Genomic DNA, 14,894 nt, shown 5'->3' on the forward strand with positions numbered 1-14,894 from the left:
AAGCCACCATAGTCCTTTACACTCTCTCTCTACAGAGTGGAGGAAAGGGAGGATCTGTACAGCAGTGTGAGAGGACTAGTGCGTGGGCAGTCAGACCTAGCGGTTGGAGTCGGGAGCTAGAAACTTGAACTGGAGGGTAGAGCTGGAGACAGAATCAGGAGTCAAGCCAAGGGTTGAAGCCAAAGTCAGAGTCAGGGGACGAGCCAGGGGACAAGCTGGAGTTGGAGTCAGGGGCAGGGCAGAGGAGCAGGGACCTACAGCAAGACAGGAAAGCAGGAACTGGGAGTGGAGAGGGATCTGGGATAAAGAGGGCAGGAACTGCTGAGAGGCAGGAATAGGGCAAGCAGGCAGTGTTTGAACTGGCAACCAGCCAAGGATTCACCTAGTTGCACAGACAATTTCCTGTGTCTTCTTCTGGCGTAAGTAGCATATCCCAGTCAATCCGTGGGGCCGGACATCTCCCCTAATCAGGAGCTTTGTGAGCAGACCCCTAGGTAAGTTAGAGATCAGCTAAAGGCCCCTTTGCTAGTGGTTCAGGTGAGCTGCTGGATGGCGGCTGCAGTCTGATCTCTCTGCCTGGGGACCTGCAGGCTTGGGTTTGAGACCTGTGATCCCTCACACCGTGGTCTCTGACAAAGCGCTGCTTAGGGGCAATACATATGCTGCGCCATCTCTCACATCCAGCCCCACAGAAGAACTACAATGATTGCTCAGCCAATGGGTTGTCTGCAACCGCACAGGAAGGGTTTGGGATGGTAGGATAACAGTTTATTTCACTCTTTAACAAATGAAAATATAAAACGGAAGTCTTTCTGAGCCAAGTGATCTTCGTGGACAGTTGGAGGCTTGATGTGCATAGATTGTGTGGGCAATGCCACAGGGCACTCTCTCCTAGATTGTAACACTTGTGCTTTAGGAAATGGGCAATCTAAAGTTAGACTTATGGGCTGTAGGTTGATACCAGGAGCTACTCACCAAGTAGTTAAACAAAATGTGAGACGTCTGGGCAGGGAAGTCTCCGATGTTCAGTAGGAGCTTCCTCAGCATGTACATCAACTCATCCTGGAAGAAGAGCAAGAGTTTTTTCTTTCCACCACAAAATGGCCTACGGTTTCCTTCCTTCCTTTCTCTCTCTCTCTCTGAATGAAGTGGAACCATGCACTTGGGAGAGTGCTTAGAATTCTAAGTGCAAGTCCAAGGGCATATCACGTGTTATCTAGGTCAGTGGTTCTCACTGTTTCACATTGGGTACCACCTCTTACAGTAGTGTTATCCTCCTAGGCACCTCCCCTGGCAGTCTCCCAATCCTGTCGCTGCACATTCCCTGCAGCAATTCTAGTTGTCACTTACAATGAAAAAGTGACACTAGGACAGTATTGGAGAGAGTATATGAAAATTAATTCATTTGAAGCTAGGTTGATTTGCACCAATGGAAGATACCTAGCTCAGTAGAATTCACTAAAAGCCCTAAACGGATGGTCAGAACAAGGCTTTGGACAATCAGGGCCAGATACCCAGATGGTATAAATCAGCATAGCCCCACTGAATGGAGTGGATCTACACTGATTAACAGCTGAGGACCTGACTATCAGTATTCTAAGCCATCTTATAGTAAAGATTGTTTACCCTTTAAGTGATTTTACTTGATCCTGTATTTTTGTTCATTAAGTGATGGCTAAGCTCTTCTCTAATGTCTATATTGGGAAAGGAGAACCTACTTGTCGGTTACTTATTGTGAGTTTCTCCAAGAAATGTCGCAGAACTGTAGAGGGATCTTCAATTAAGCAGTTCCATAAGACCTGCTGGGCCACAGCACTCACTGTACAAGAGGAAGAAAAAAACCCCGTCAGAACCGCATCTTCGGGAAAAGTCTTAAAGGGGCATATGTTTCTGACGCCTACCTATCTTATAGCCCAATCACGAACAGCATGCTTTGTGCTCCGACCCCTTCCTCAGACAACAGGTTTTGCTGTGCTTCTAAGGCTTTCAAAAAGGCATATACCCTTGTAAGAAATTTTCAGTGTGCAGATTCTAAGCCAGATGATATTACCCACTTCTTTCTGGTACAAGACATGGGTGCCAAATAACCGAGTTTCCAGTGAAAGATCTCTGAGTCCTCCCAAGCCCATATCGCTGCGCTAAAGAAGGCACTTTAGAAATTCAGCCAAGGAACTAACAAACCAGACAGCCTTGTGCACCTGCACAAGTGAACCTCAGATGCATGATTACACATGGTCAATTAGTTAAAAAAAAAGTTTGCAAATATTTTTGTGAATTTTTTGTTATACACTAAGTTGTATTATTTGTGGCCTGTATTTGGACAGACATTGGGTGTTTGTAAAAGGGTTAATAAATCCCTAAAATGTCACCAATTTTAGCATAAATGATTATTCATCTGCAAATTTACACTCGCAGAACATTATTCACAATTATTTTTCTGTAGTTCAGCCTTCCAACCAGGGAGCAGATCAATCAATACATGATTTGAGGGGCCAGCCACGCCCTACAAATGATGAACAACAAATATAACAAACAGTAAATTAAACAATTTGTAAATTGTCTGAAATATTTCAGAATAGCAACAACCCCATCGTCTGGGAATACTGAGGAATAATAAACACAAAAGACACCACAAAAGAAGTGACTATTTCACAAATCTAAAAGGAAAGACTTGACTCAAGTATGACAGATGCTTTAGTTGTCCAAAAGAGAACATTGCAAAGAAAGAAAACATAAAATGATAGTTACACATATTTATATTAACAACCCATTTATAATGGTTTATGAGAGGTTTGTACATGATTGATAGATGTTTTAATAAATCAATTATTATGGAATTCGAGCAGCCAATAGTGTACGTTGCTTATTACAATGGTTTATAACTGTGAGGCAAACCCACAGCTATACCAGAGCTGCTCACTCAGCTATAGTGACTCATGGTGCTAGCAAAACCAGCACTGACTCATTCCTGGCAGGGCTTGGGTCCGATGACCCCCCAGGTACAAGTATTTCACCCTCACTGCCAGAGTCACAAGTCAGTCTGTATAACTGCACCATTCGGGAGGAACTCTCCTGCTGCCTCTTAGTGTCACAGACTCCCTAGGCTTCAAGCCTGCCTTGATCATGTCCCTGTTCCTGTCTCAGCCTTACCCGGACTGTGTTTCAGCCTGCTTCAGACTTGTCCATGCACTATTCTGATCCTGCTCCAGCCCTGACCCTCTCTCCTGACCCTCGACCCTTGGATAGACTCCAGTCTGGCTTCGACCTTTGGCCTGCTTCCAGACTGTGACTGCAATCCGGATTTGGCTTATTTACAGACCCTGAACCTGGTTCTGACCCACAGCCTATCCCTTGGCCCGGGTTTCATCGCTACCCTCAGCCCAGTTCTGACTCTTTGGTATCTACGGTGTCTGACCCTTGGTATCTGTTCTTGACTACTGCTCCAACTACCAGGCCTCTGACCGCCCGAACTCAGAGCCTGACAATAACCATTTATAAAACTTTCTACAGATGTGCTTAGCCATCTCTAACACATACTAGTTATGTCCGTAACGTGATTATAAGGTCTATTAATCAGTTATAAACTCTTTATACACCACTGATCAGTGGAATTAGAGACAGAACAGCTAGTGAAGCCTATTGTTAAATTGTTCAGCACGTCCCCTTGTAAGATCCTCTTTTCAGTTGTTCACAACTTTGCCAAACTTTAACTACTGGAGCTGAAATTTTTCATGCTGGGTGTCTGCCTCAGGCTGAGTATTTTTGGAAAATGTAAGCAAAAACGATTCTGTCACTTCTGAAAATGAACTATTTCACTGAGAAGCTCCAACATGCCCATGCTTTAGAAAAGGGACTTGAAATTTGGCAGGTGCCTCACCCTAGTCCAGAGATGTGTTTTCTGCCATCCTCACAAAAATTCTTCCTAATTTGGCCAAAATTATGAGCCCCTGAAAAGATGCATTTGCATATGCTCAGTGGAGTTTAGTAGATAGATTTTCCAAAGATTCTGTCTGCACTGAGCATGCTCCATGCAAAGGCTGCAGGGGCCGAGCAAGACTTTTCATCCAATTGCTCCTCGTGGCAGCCCAGGGCTGGTGTGGCAACTGGCCATTAGAACTGAGAGCCGGGAAACTGTATCTCCTGTGCTCTCAATGATCCCCCTCCTGTAGGCACCCAGGCAATGAGAGGGAAAAGGAGGAAATAGCCCAATTCAAGTGCATAGGGGTGAGGAGTGGGGGCTAAAGGGAGGCGCCAGGGAGGGTTAAGGGACTGGGATTCAGATTTGGATGCAAGCTAAGGAGACAAGAGTGGGGGTGAGACTGGACCTAGGATAAGGAGTCGTGGCTGGGTATGGGGGACTGAGATGTGAAGATACATTCGTTAAAGTTTGTCAAGCACTCACATACTGTAGTGGTGAGCGCCATAGAAAAGCCTATAAGGAAATGAATAATTCTGTCTTCAAAGCAGGGTTTGAACAGTGTGCAGGAAATAAGCCCTGAACAATAAGGATAATATAAAATACTGAATAGCTGCTCAGTTAGCGTGCAGCATCCATTCTGTGTATTAAATGAGACAGGGATCCTGTGGAAAAAATAAGGTGTGATCATTTAATTACAGACTATCATAATGCATACACACAAGAGGGTCAGGCAACCCCGATTCTGGCATTTCCTAAATTCTGAGGACTTGAGTTTGCAACCTTAATATTGTTCTTTTAAGGTGTTTTTTTGTGAGCAATTTCCTAGGTTTTTAAAAAAAGCCAGGGTACCATTAATAAATGGATTCTGACACTCCTAGCCTAGTCACTCTTACAAATTTGAGCCATTGTCCAAACTGCTAGAGATTTTTGTAACCTCTGATTAAAAGCCCATGATTGTTTAATCTAGGTCAGCACCTGCAACTCCATCCTCCCGGACTTCTCCATCTTCCATCAAGTGAACAATAGGAAGCACAGCTGCACAGATGCATGCTGGAAACACTGCCTGGGGAGGCTGTGGCATGTGATGATTTGGAGTGTGCTCTGTAGTATGTTCTTCATCTACAATAGAGAAAGGAATAAAAGGCTTGTGTTAGCCAATGTACTGTTGGTAAAATTCCTTTCAATTGCAGTTCTCCACTTAAGCTTTGTCTACACTAGCACTTATGCCAGCAAAACTTTTGTCACTCAGGGATGTGAAAAAACACCTTCCTGAGCAACATATGTTTTGCCAGCATAAGTGCTAGTGTAGTCAAGGCCACAGTGTTCTTCACATGACGGAACTCAGCGGTAGCTCACAATGCAATGCTGTAACTGAAGAAAAGCTATGTGGGAATGAACCGTAGTATCATAATGCATGGGGCTGATTAGTTCAGAACTTGCTGAGCTTGCAAGTAGGCCTGACAAAAGGCAGGTGTAGCTTTGGTTAAGACCAAGGAAGTGCTGAGACCCATAAGTCGATAGGAATGAATAGCTACGCTGTAAAAGGAGAATTCAAAACAAATGTAAAGTCAACGCCCACCTTCTGCACTGACAGCTGAACGGACTGACCAGACAGAGCCACGGCGGAAGGAATAGTTCCTGTGAGAAGTACTGGAGGTGCAGGAGGGACTCACAGAGAGACGGCGGGATGCCAAGTTGGTGACTTCTTCTACTGACAAAGAAAACAGGAGATGTGAGTTTTGGTATACAAATTTGACTGACGTAATTCATGTCACTTCCTAGAGAGAAGCACCGTGCTCCCAGATTGGAACAGAGAAAAATTCAAGTCAGACTTCTTGTGAAATGCACAATTCAGAAACTGAAAAAATGACGTAGGTCATTTTGTCCATTCCCTGGGAGCTAGAGCAGGCCTGTTCCTTAACATATATTATCCGGTGCTTTGCTGAGTCAAGTTTCAGTTGACTCAGGTGATGCAGCTCCACAGCTTTCATTAGATGATTATTCAACATCCTAATAAACCACACAGCTAGGCAATTTCCTCTAGGTACCATCTAGGTGCACTTGCAATGCCACTATTCTGTTTGCAAATTTTTCATTTTCATTGCATTCAGGACATCAGTATATTTGTGTAGCTGCAATGTGCTAAAACAGTTCATTTAACTAACTCTCTCTGTTGCATTAGCTTGACCCATTGAAAATCCTCAACCCAAAGGCTAAGTGTCAGTTCCCTTGATTTTCATGCTGTAAGGATCTGATCTAGCAGCGTGCTTAGCACCTCCTGGGAGGTGCAGAGAGTCTCCATTTCCCATTGGTCAGTGGGAGCAGAAGACACCCAGTTTCTTGCAGGAAGCATTCAACATTTCACAGGTTTGGGCCCTTATTACACTAACTACTGGTTACACTTATTTCACTTATTTTTTGACACGGATGCCTTATACCTGTGTGGTGCTGTTAGATTCTTAAAGTGATTCAAAACCAGTGTCTTTGCATGATCCAAAATGGTGAGCATGTTAAAACAGGGTCTTCCCTGTCACTAGTGATCACTTCTTTCCTCACTGCATCCCTAAGATCTGGAGGTATGTGCTTATTGGTCCCTGGCAGTTCCTAGCTCTGGAGCGCACCTTCCTCTTCTTGCTCTGAGTTTGGGGTGCAGGTGGGCTCATAGCAGGCCTCCTGGGTGATGGGAATAGCTGTGATCAGACTAGCTTCCCGGCCCAGGCGCTTCTTTTCTTCCTCCTGCTGCAGGTTCTTCAGGATGTGCTCTGCTCGCTGATGGGAACGTGACACTGCCCGGGCTGAAAACGACTTCTGCCAGAAAAGCAAGAAGAAAGAAACCAACTTGTAGCAATTAGTTTGGTTTTCACACAGCATGTGTTTCAAGCCACTTTTATGAGTCACCTATAACAGTTAACTATTAAAAATCAAATCCATCCATCCATCTACACAAATACACAAACACACACACACACACACACACTAAACAGGTGTTAATTGAATAGAGATTCACAAGGAAGCCCTTGGTTGGATTTCTTGTCTTAGTCTCTTGCTGACCAACAGGAAAAATATTTACATTATATATGTGATGCCCCAGGCACTATACTGACAACGTACTCAAAGATCTCTTGTAAACTGACAAAAGTAAGGAAATTCAGAGTTTAGACTACTTTGTCTTCTTTAGCTCCCCTCCTCTCCACTTCCCCACCCACAACCCCTGGAGTAAATTTGTCATTAAGTAATAACAATACTCAAGGGAGCTCTTTACTTACAGACTGGTCCTCATTAATTGGGTCCTGCACACTCCCACTGCACTGTGGAACCCACGGGGGGTCAAACATCGGCACAGAGGGCATTCCCAGTACTGGAGAGGGCAGGGTGAAATTTATACTTGGAGGAGGAATCTAAAAGAAAACACAAGGAGAGCAAATCAGGCAAAGGGAAAGAGAAATTTTAAGGTGGTGGATTTAAATGCCAATTGATGACCTCCCTTGGGATTCCAGCCTTCTTCTGCAACCTGGGACAGAAGAAAGGGGAACTGTTTTTAGTATCATCAACAATGTTTTTTTTAAACAGTAAAGCATTTTAAGCCAAAGATAAAGCAGCTGAAACCATTTTGCACTCTCCATTATAAAGCTGATTCCCAAACTAAAAGCAAGGAACCAGGAACTGTAATCCCACAGAATTATAGGACAAAGATTATTTTGTATAACATGATGCCAACCATTCAGCCTATGTCACTTTTTACAGGTGGCCTCTCTTTTCACACATCTGTGCTCTTGTTACATCACCAATTACAATAAATTCTCAAAAGAGAAAGGAAGACCCTTCTACCACAATGAGAAATAGATAACTGAGGGAGAATATCTTCCAAATTAATCACTTTTACTCCTCAAAGTCCACATAAGAATTATCTGTGGTATGCCAAAGGGTGAATATATGAATCCTTACAGTGGTTTTCAAGAGAACATCTGTTCCTTTAAGATGAGCCCCAGAAGGTACCTGGTATATCAATCTGCAGTGAAGGAGCCCCTTTCCCAGATATGTCCATTATGTAATTAAAAATTAAAGTGGTTAGAAGAAGAACAGTGTATGATCTTCTGGGCTGTATAGAATCATTAAAAAAGGTTAAAAGTGAGCAGACAACTCAAATTGGCCAATCCCCTTAATCAAAGAAAACCATGATTAATATTGATGGAATGGATTCTGCCATCCTTCCTTGGGAATGTTGTATCATCTTCTAATTTAATACTGGTGGAAAAGTCAGAGATACTAATTAGTTCCATTCATTTTTCCCCCTGCTGAACTCCAACTGACTATATTGTGCCAATCGCCTATGGCAATATGTTTCTTTCCTACTAAGTATTCTTCTCTCATCTCCATCCAGAATTCTGTTGGATTGTTTCTATTTCAAACAGTTCTGCATCCTCCAAACCTGGCTTATGGAATGATTTTTTCCTGTCCTGAACTGCCTTACAGCCAATTCCTTGTCATCATGTCATAATACATCTGTCCTACAAGCCAAAACTGCAAACAACAACAGTGTATATGTTCTCCTCATCTACCTTAAAGATCTGCTGAGCTCCCTCCTCCATCCGAGGCCAGACTTGATACCGAAATCTCCAGAGGGTATGGAATTTGAGAACGGCATTCAGTCTTTGCACTGTCTCAGGGTGATGAAATTCGGACATCAGCATATCAGAAACAGCCTCGGGCACTTTCACAGCACACAGCAGGAACATGGCAGCTGCAGGCAGTGAACATATGATCAATTGAGTGTTTTCAGATAAAATTGCAGTTGTGTAAAAAAACCCACAAAAAATAGTCCATAGAAAATGAGATCAGCAATATACTGGGACCAGCAAAAAGTGCTTTGCTTTATGAAACAGAATCAGTGTCACTTCACCTCTCCTAGCCATCACAACATCTCATAAACATGTTTCAGTAAAGCTGTTTTTAAAACAGAGAGTGCTTTGTTCTCATGAAAATCTCAATAATGATTAATTTAGAATAAAAAGTAAGCCCAGCCTTCATTCATCAATAAAAATAAATAATAATAAGCAGCAGCAGCACTTTTACAGGACTTTCCAACTATAGAGCTCAAAGCACTTTACAAAGGACAGCTGGGGAAACTGAGGCACATAACATTGTTGTGACTTTCCCAAGTTCACAGACCCAGTCAGTGGCAATGCTGGGAAGAGAAACCAGGTGCTCTCTCTCCCAGTCCAGTATCTTATTATCCTATTGTACAGATGTGCATAGAGTGATATTCCAATTGTAGACAGACAGTGACTAAATTATTAGAAATGTCAGTGTATTGAAAAAGAACATTAATTTTTTTAATCTAATAATAAATTATCCCTTGGTAAAAAATAGAAAATAAGTAAAATAATCCATGAATGAAGACTTTTATAATTCCCCAAAAGACCAAACAGGTTCAGAATCCAGTTATTTACAGTGGAATTTCAGTAACTTTTAGATTAAAAAAAAGAGATATTACAATGAGATTTTAGGTCTCAATCTTGGGAGGTGCTAAGCAATCTTGGGATTCACCTCCCAGTGAAGTTACATGGACTAAGGGGTCCAGAGCATCTCGCAGAAGAGTTCAGCACACTGCAAGACCAAGCCCTAAAGCATTACTGACCTGGAAGTAAATGGCCTGCGGGCATACAAGTGTTAATTAAGAAATTGTTTGTGTCTTCTTTCCTTTAGTCCTGTCACAATGAGGTTATAACAGCATACAAAAATACCAGAGATTTTTAAATTGTAAATGTAGACACCCTCTCTGCAATCAGCCTAATGTGCATCTGAGAACATAAATGAGAAGAAGTTGGGGCACCTTCCTTTACGTGTCTAAGAGACCCTACAAGGACACACATGGGTCTGTGTTAGTGGATCGCAGTGCAAGGCTGGGCCCTTTGTCCTTAATTACATCACAGCCATGAAGTCAGAAGTAATTCTGATGAGTTCTAAATGTGATTTTCTGAATTTTATAAAATTTATATTATTATGTGCATTGCCGTAGTGCCTTGGAACCCCAGTCACAGTCCAGGACCCATGGTGCTAGGCGCTGTACAAAGACATAGGACAAAAAGATGGCTCCTGCCCCAAAGACCTTACAAACTAAATATAAGAGAAGAGAGAATGGAGGGCTGGAAACAAGAGACATTAAAATTAAATGGGCCAAAATTTGTTGGAGGTGTGACAAGTTTGATCTTAAGTGGCATCCTCTCTCACAAAGGCCCCCTGCTGTAGTGATTTGAGGGGAATAGAGTTGGATGGAAAAGCTGGTGTTTTGCTATTGGAGCTGCCGGGTAAGAAAAGAGTCAGAAAACGAGTGATCTGTTTACCCAAAAGCAAATATCAGTGCCAACAGCATTAATTTTCAGATATCTGCCTCCAAAGCGTGGCTGGCTGCCTGAATCTGTTCACCCCAGAAGCTCCGGAGTTGCTTGCCAACCTGTCTGCCCTGGCATTTATTCAGAAAGTCCCAAGCATTCAGACCTCTCTTAACTGGGCAGCTGGTATCCCCTCCTCTACTCAGCAGCCGAGCTACAAGGCTAATGTGTCTCTTTGAGTTCCACTGCTCCATTAGCTCCCATAGAGACTTTCGGCCGTGCCCGACATCCCACCTAGAAGCTGTACACCCCACCCCAAATTCTGTCACAAACATTCTGAGTACAAGCCCATGGAGTTTTCTGCTTGTCTCTCAACAAGCAGTGGGATTTTGTCATATGATGCAGCCCAGAGCTAGGAGAGTGAGTTAAGTGAGTAAGTAAGTGATATGTAAGGAATAGATAAGTGTTATGGCACGTGTCACCAGGTAGTGCCCTTACTCATCATCCGATGAGTTGCAGCGTGGGAGCAGCGTGGCCAGCTCTCCATCTTCACTCGAGTCATGGGATTTCAGTCTGGTCTCACAATGAGCTCCTGCCCTCAAGCATATTTTACCTCTGCCCGTAGTGAACCCCCTGTGATTGGCTGCCTTCCCCACATCCCTGCCTCCTAGGAAAGAGCAGCCAATCAGAGCTGCGCCAGGGAGCAGGCAGAGCTCTCTACCCCATGTTTTTTTCAAGAGCAAGAGGAGTTTTGGGTAGGACAGTGGGGAAGACAGAGCAGCTGCATCACACTCACATGGGGTGAGGGAGCAGAAAGAGTCCAGCTGCTCAGGGTGGCTTCACTTCCTCCACCCGTGTGAAAAGTGGGTCAATCTGCTCTCTGCTTATTCCACCCCGACACAAATATCTGCAAGGCCAGGCCTGAGAAGGGGGACAGAAGGAGTCACAGGAAGAGCAGAGGTGCACTGAGGGGCAAGCGACAGATCTGGGGCCGGGGTAGGATTGATTAATGGGCCATGGGATAGGCAGCTGAGGGGCTGGATAGATGGATGGATGGACAGATGGACACACACATGCATGCACACACACACTCAATTATTTAGAATATTTGGGTTTGGGGATGAGCAGGAAGCCCTGCCCTATCAGGCAGCATTTTATACACGTCTTGGTAATATGATCTGAGCTGGGTCCTGCAACAAGAGCTCCAGCCGCATGGACCATCTCATGGTATGACTCCAGGTGGGTTGGCAATACACATACATACTGGGGGAGTGGACAGAAGAATGGGGAGCTCAAACCACAAAACAGGCTAAAAAACCCATATAATCTTTGCTTTCAACATCTCCTGATTGTGGGCCAATCTCAGGATTTCTAAGCTTTTGGGGTTGGCAACACAGGCACTTGAAGAAACAGTGAATTCTTGTTAAGTTTGATGCAGTTTCTTTTTGGGGGAAGGGCTGTGGCAAGCAGCAGGAGAGCTTGCTCTCCCCTTTAACTTCTCTAACTAGAGTCAATTCTTGAGGCAAAGACATTTTCTCCAAATCAGGCATTTGAGCCTTGGCTGGAAGGGGATTGCTTGTCTGCTGTTTGTGACTGGTGTCTATTGTGTAAAATAAACAAGTTGCCCTATGGGGTGCCCATACCCAGACGCAGGGTCACTGATTCCTCCTCCAACAGGAAGCTGACCTGCAAGGCCCCCATATCTGCTATGGGTGGGCAGCAGGGCGACAATACCAGTATCTGGGTCAGGTTCTCTTACCTGCTGCTCCACCCATGTGCTCATCCACGCTCAGCAGCAGCTCCCATGCTGCAGGCTGGATGTCCCCATACATCTCCTCTGTGAGGATAGGAGCTGCCTTGATTAACAGTGATAAAGGCGCTGGGGACAAGCTCATTACCTGCAGAAAAAGAAAGTGCATTTCATAGCAGAGTTGAGTAAACTATTGCTAGCAACTAACAAATTCACTGATTTTACCCTTTTATCTGAACATGAATGATCCACAGTCCCTGGTTTTAGCAAATTCATTTAACCTGATATGAACATATTACACTCGTATGTAAGCATATTTCAGCCTGCATGCTGTTTGCAAACTATTCATCTTGATTACATGCTGTTTGTTGTTTGGGGTGTCTGACTGGCTCCCTAAGTCCTGTGGTATTGTTCCTGTTCCCGGACTCAGTGATTGAAACTCTGATAAACAGGAGGAAGGGAAAGCAAAGGTTTTTCAAGATGGCAGCACACACACTGCTATAAATATTCACACAAGTCCTCACAAACGGCTATTGCAGCAAATTCACAACTGGTATCTAAACACATGCTTTTTTTCCCCCCAGTATTTGAGGCATTAAAATACCTGGACTCTTAAAGGCAGAGACTTCAACTTCCTTTCCTTTTCCATTGTTCCTTCAGTTTTTTAAATGGGCTTAGAATTTGCATATATTTAATAAAATCTTTGGGTGGGGTCTTTTAACTGCTGCCGCCGCTCACTCTTTGGCTTGTCTTACTCCATTTTGTGGATGCCATTCACTTTCATGTGTGTCATTCAGGAATAGTCACGCAGGCCAATTCTTCCCACTCTGGGCACATGCTCAAGATTCCACAATCCTTTCTCCTCTCACTGCAAACCCTCCTAAAGGGCAAGGCAGAACCTACCCTAATCAGCACATCACTGGGGTAGGTGACATAGCCAATACCTGGTGCCTGATGTATTTCAACATTCCAGAGTCCTTCTTTCCTTCCAAGTTGATGTCCATTACTCTCTTCTTCAGTGATGGAGTTCTCAGGCACGACTTGTCCGAGCACTGAAAAAGAAATGGAGTTCAGTTATCAGATGATCTCTGAGACACCTAATGTGCAAAGCCATGGAATCTAATTCAAGTGGATTCTGAAGCCAGGGATCCGAAGCTGTCCATATAAGGCCTTTTGTTCTGGCCGAATGTTCAGCCGCCAGTGAGATGACATAACTCCACTGTGGCCAGCCACGATGTTCCATATCCAGAGTACCAGTTTCCCCAGCATAGTGTGTAGACTTTCCCTCTAATGGTGGTAACCTATCAACTAACGCGGGTCATGACTCTCCCAAGGAGGTCGCAAATGGATGTCAAGTGTTGCAACCATCCTGACCATTTCCTATTGCTAAATGTGCACGTAGTTTTAGCTAGATCCTGGCTACAATGGGGTGAGGGGTATTGCTAAAGTGGTCACAGTATGAAAAAGGTTGGGAACCACTGAGCTAACACAAAGAAATGTATTAGATAGAAATAAATGGCATTAGTTTCTTTCCTATGTAAAGCTCCCCATTTCTGTGTGTGTGTATGCACTGATGCCTTACTGTCCAGTGACCATTTCTTTATCCCTATTGTTTGATAGCCTTTACTCTTAGGCATGGATTCTGATAGCTTACCACTTTGCACTGAAATTCAGTGTTTGAGCTGAAATAATACCCAAGCATGAAGAGTAAGCCCTTTAGCTACTGCTTATGTTCTCTGCCAGGTGCTCATCTTAGGCCTTTCTGCTAGCAGAAGTGACGATTCTAGAGGTTGCTTCTTTCCTCAGTGCTTAACTGCAGCATTGCAATTTGTGTCAGGGGATATAAATACATGACCCAGGTACTTCAGTACCTACCACACTTTAAGCACAAAAATACTTCCATTGAAGCCCATGTGATGCTCACAGGCTTAAAATTTGGCACAGGCTTAGGTACCTTGCTGAACTGGGGCTATAATTTGTGTGATATTCAATATCATTTTTGCAGCCTGAAATTAAAGCGCACAGCTAACGTGTAGACTCTTATAGTGAATTGATCCTTCACTGGGCTTCTCACCTCCTTCTGCTTCTTGCCTCTTGTCACATTGTTCAGCACGTTGTTTTCTCGGAGCGAGTCCACAGTGTCGCCATACAGCAGTTTGATGGCTCGGACCAGGCGAGCACAGGAGCGGCTATGGTGGAGGTAGCAGTGTGGATGGCAGTAATCAATGTGGGTGCATATGAAACTCTGCTGGTTGCACAGCAGGATCATGACCTAGAACCCGAAGAGTGGGGGAGAGTTACCCAAAGTCCTGGAAGTTACAACTGAAGTGAGAAACTGCCCACCACCACCAGCTTTCCCCTCATTTCACGGAAAGTCTGTGTTACCACGACCTCTGTTTGAAAAAACGGGGCGGGCCATGGTTAGAAACTATCCAATATTTGAGCATCATTCAACACCGGCACCCCCGTCCCAGTTCTGAGTTGGTTCCTTTCAGGGAGAGGGCCTTCGGGCATCCCACAGAGAAATAAGTCCAGACCCCTGGTTGGACATCTGAGATGGAACTACCTAGGGAGCCCATTCAGCACTGCCACTGAACGGTAGGAGAAGCTCCTGCAGCGTTCAGGCACTGGAGGGAGCCTTCAGATCTAGCACTGTGGGCCAAGACAGGCACTGGTGAACCCCTCTTTACCCCAAGTACTTAGCAGTGAACCCCCCCCAAGCTGCCAGAAAGAGTGTACGAGGGCCTTTGCCCCCACTCACCACAAATTTGCCTGCTGGAGGGGAGGTGGTGTACATTAACATACCCCCTGCCCAAAACAAGAAAGCCCCAGCACTGCCTGCCCTAAGCATTCAAAAAATGTGAGTCAGGCCCCCGGAAATCATGAGATTGAC

The 14,894-nt window shown here is 44.4% G+C and overlaps 1 protein-coding gene across 3 annotated transcripts in view; it reads right to left on the bottom strand.

Annotated features, from left to right (window-relative positions):
• Window positions 1-14,894, bottom strand: part of UNC80 (unc-80 homolog, NALCN channel complex subunit) — a 176,444-nt gene that overhangs the window by 64,443 nt on the left and 97,107 nt on the right. For all 3 annotated transcript variants that reach the window (XM_067548743.1, XM_067548741.1, XM_067548742.1), the window contains 10 exons: window positions 14,076-14,273; window positions 12,946-13,053; window positions 12,011-12,149; window positions 8,479-8,660; window positions 7,186-7,317; window positions 6,541-6,727; window positions 5,499-5,630; window positions 4,895-5,038; window positions 1,719-1,819; window positions 976-1,062 (listed from right to left, as the gene is read on the bottom strand). In XM_067548743.1, the coding sequence (XP_067404844.1) occupies window positions 976-1,062; window positions 1,719-1,819; window positions 4,895-5,038; window positions 5,499-5,630; window positions 6,541-6,727; window positions 7,186-7,317; window positions 8,479-8,660; window positions 12,011-12,149; window positions 12,946-13,053; window positions 14,076-14,273 (1,410 nt within the window). The remainder of the gene's footprint in view (window positions 1-975; window positions 1,063-1,718; window positions 1,820-4,894; window positions 5,039-5,498; window positions 5,631-6,540; window positions 6,728-7,185; window positions 7,318-8,478; window positions 8,661-12,010; window positions 12,150-12,945; window positions 13,054-14,075; window positions 14,274-14,894) is intronic.

The sequence above is a fragment of the Emydura macquarii genome, unplaced genomic scaffold (genome assembly GCF_026122565.2).
Source record: "Emydura macquarii macquarii isolate MOO-44397 ecotype Brisbane River unplaced genomic scaffold, CSIRO-AGI_Emac_v2 contig_1253, whole genome shotgun sequence".
In the NCBI taxonomy this organism is placed as follows: domain Eukaryota; kingdom Metazoa; phylum Chordata; order Testudines; family Chelidae; genus Emydura; species Emydura macquarii.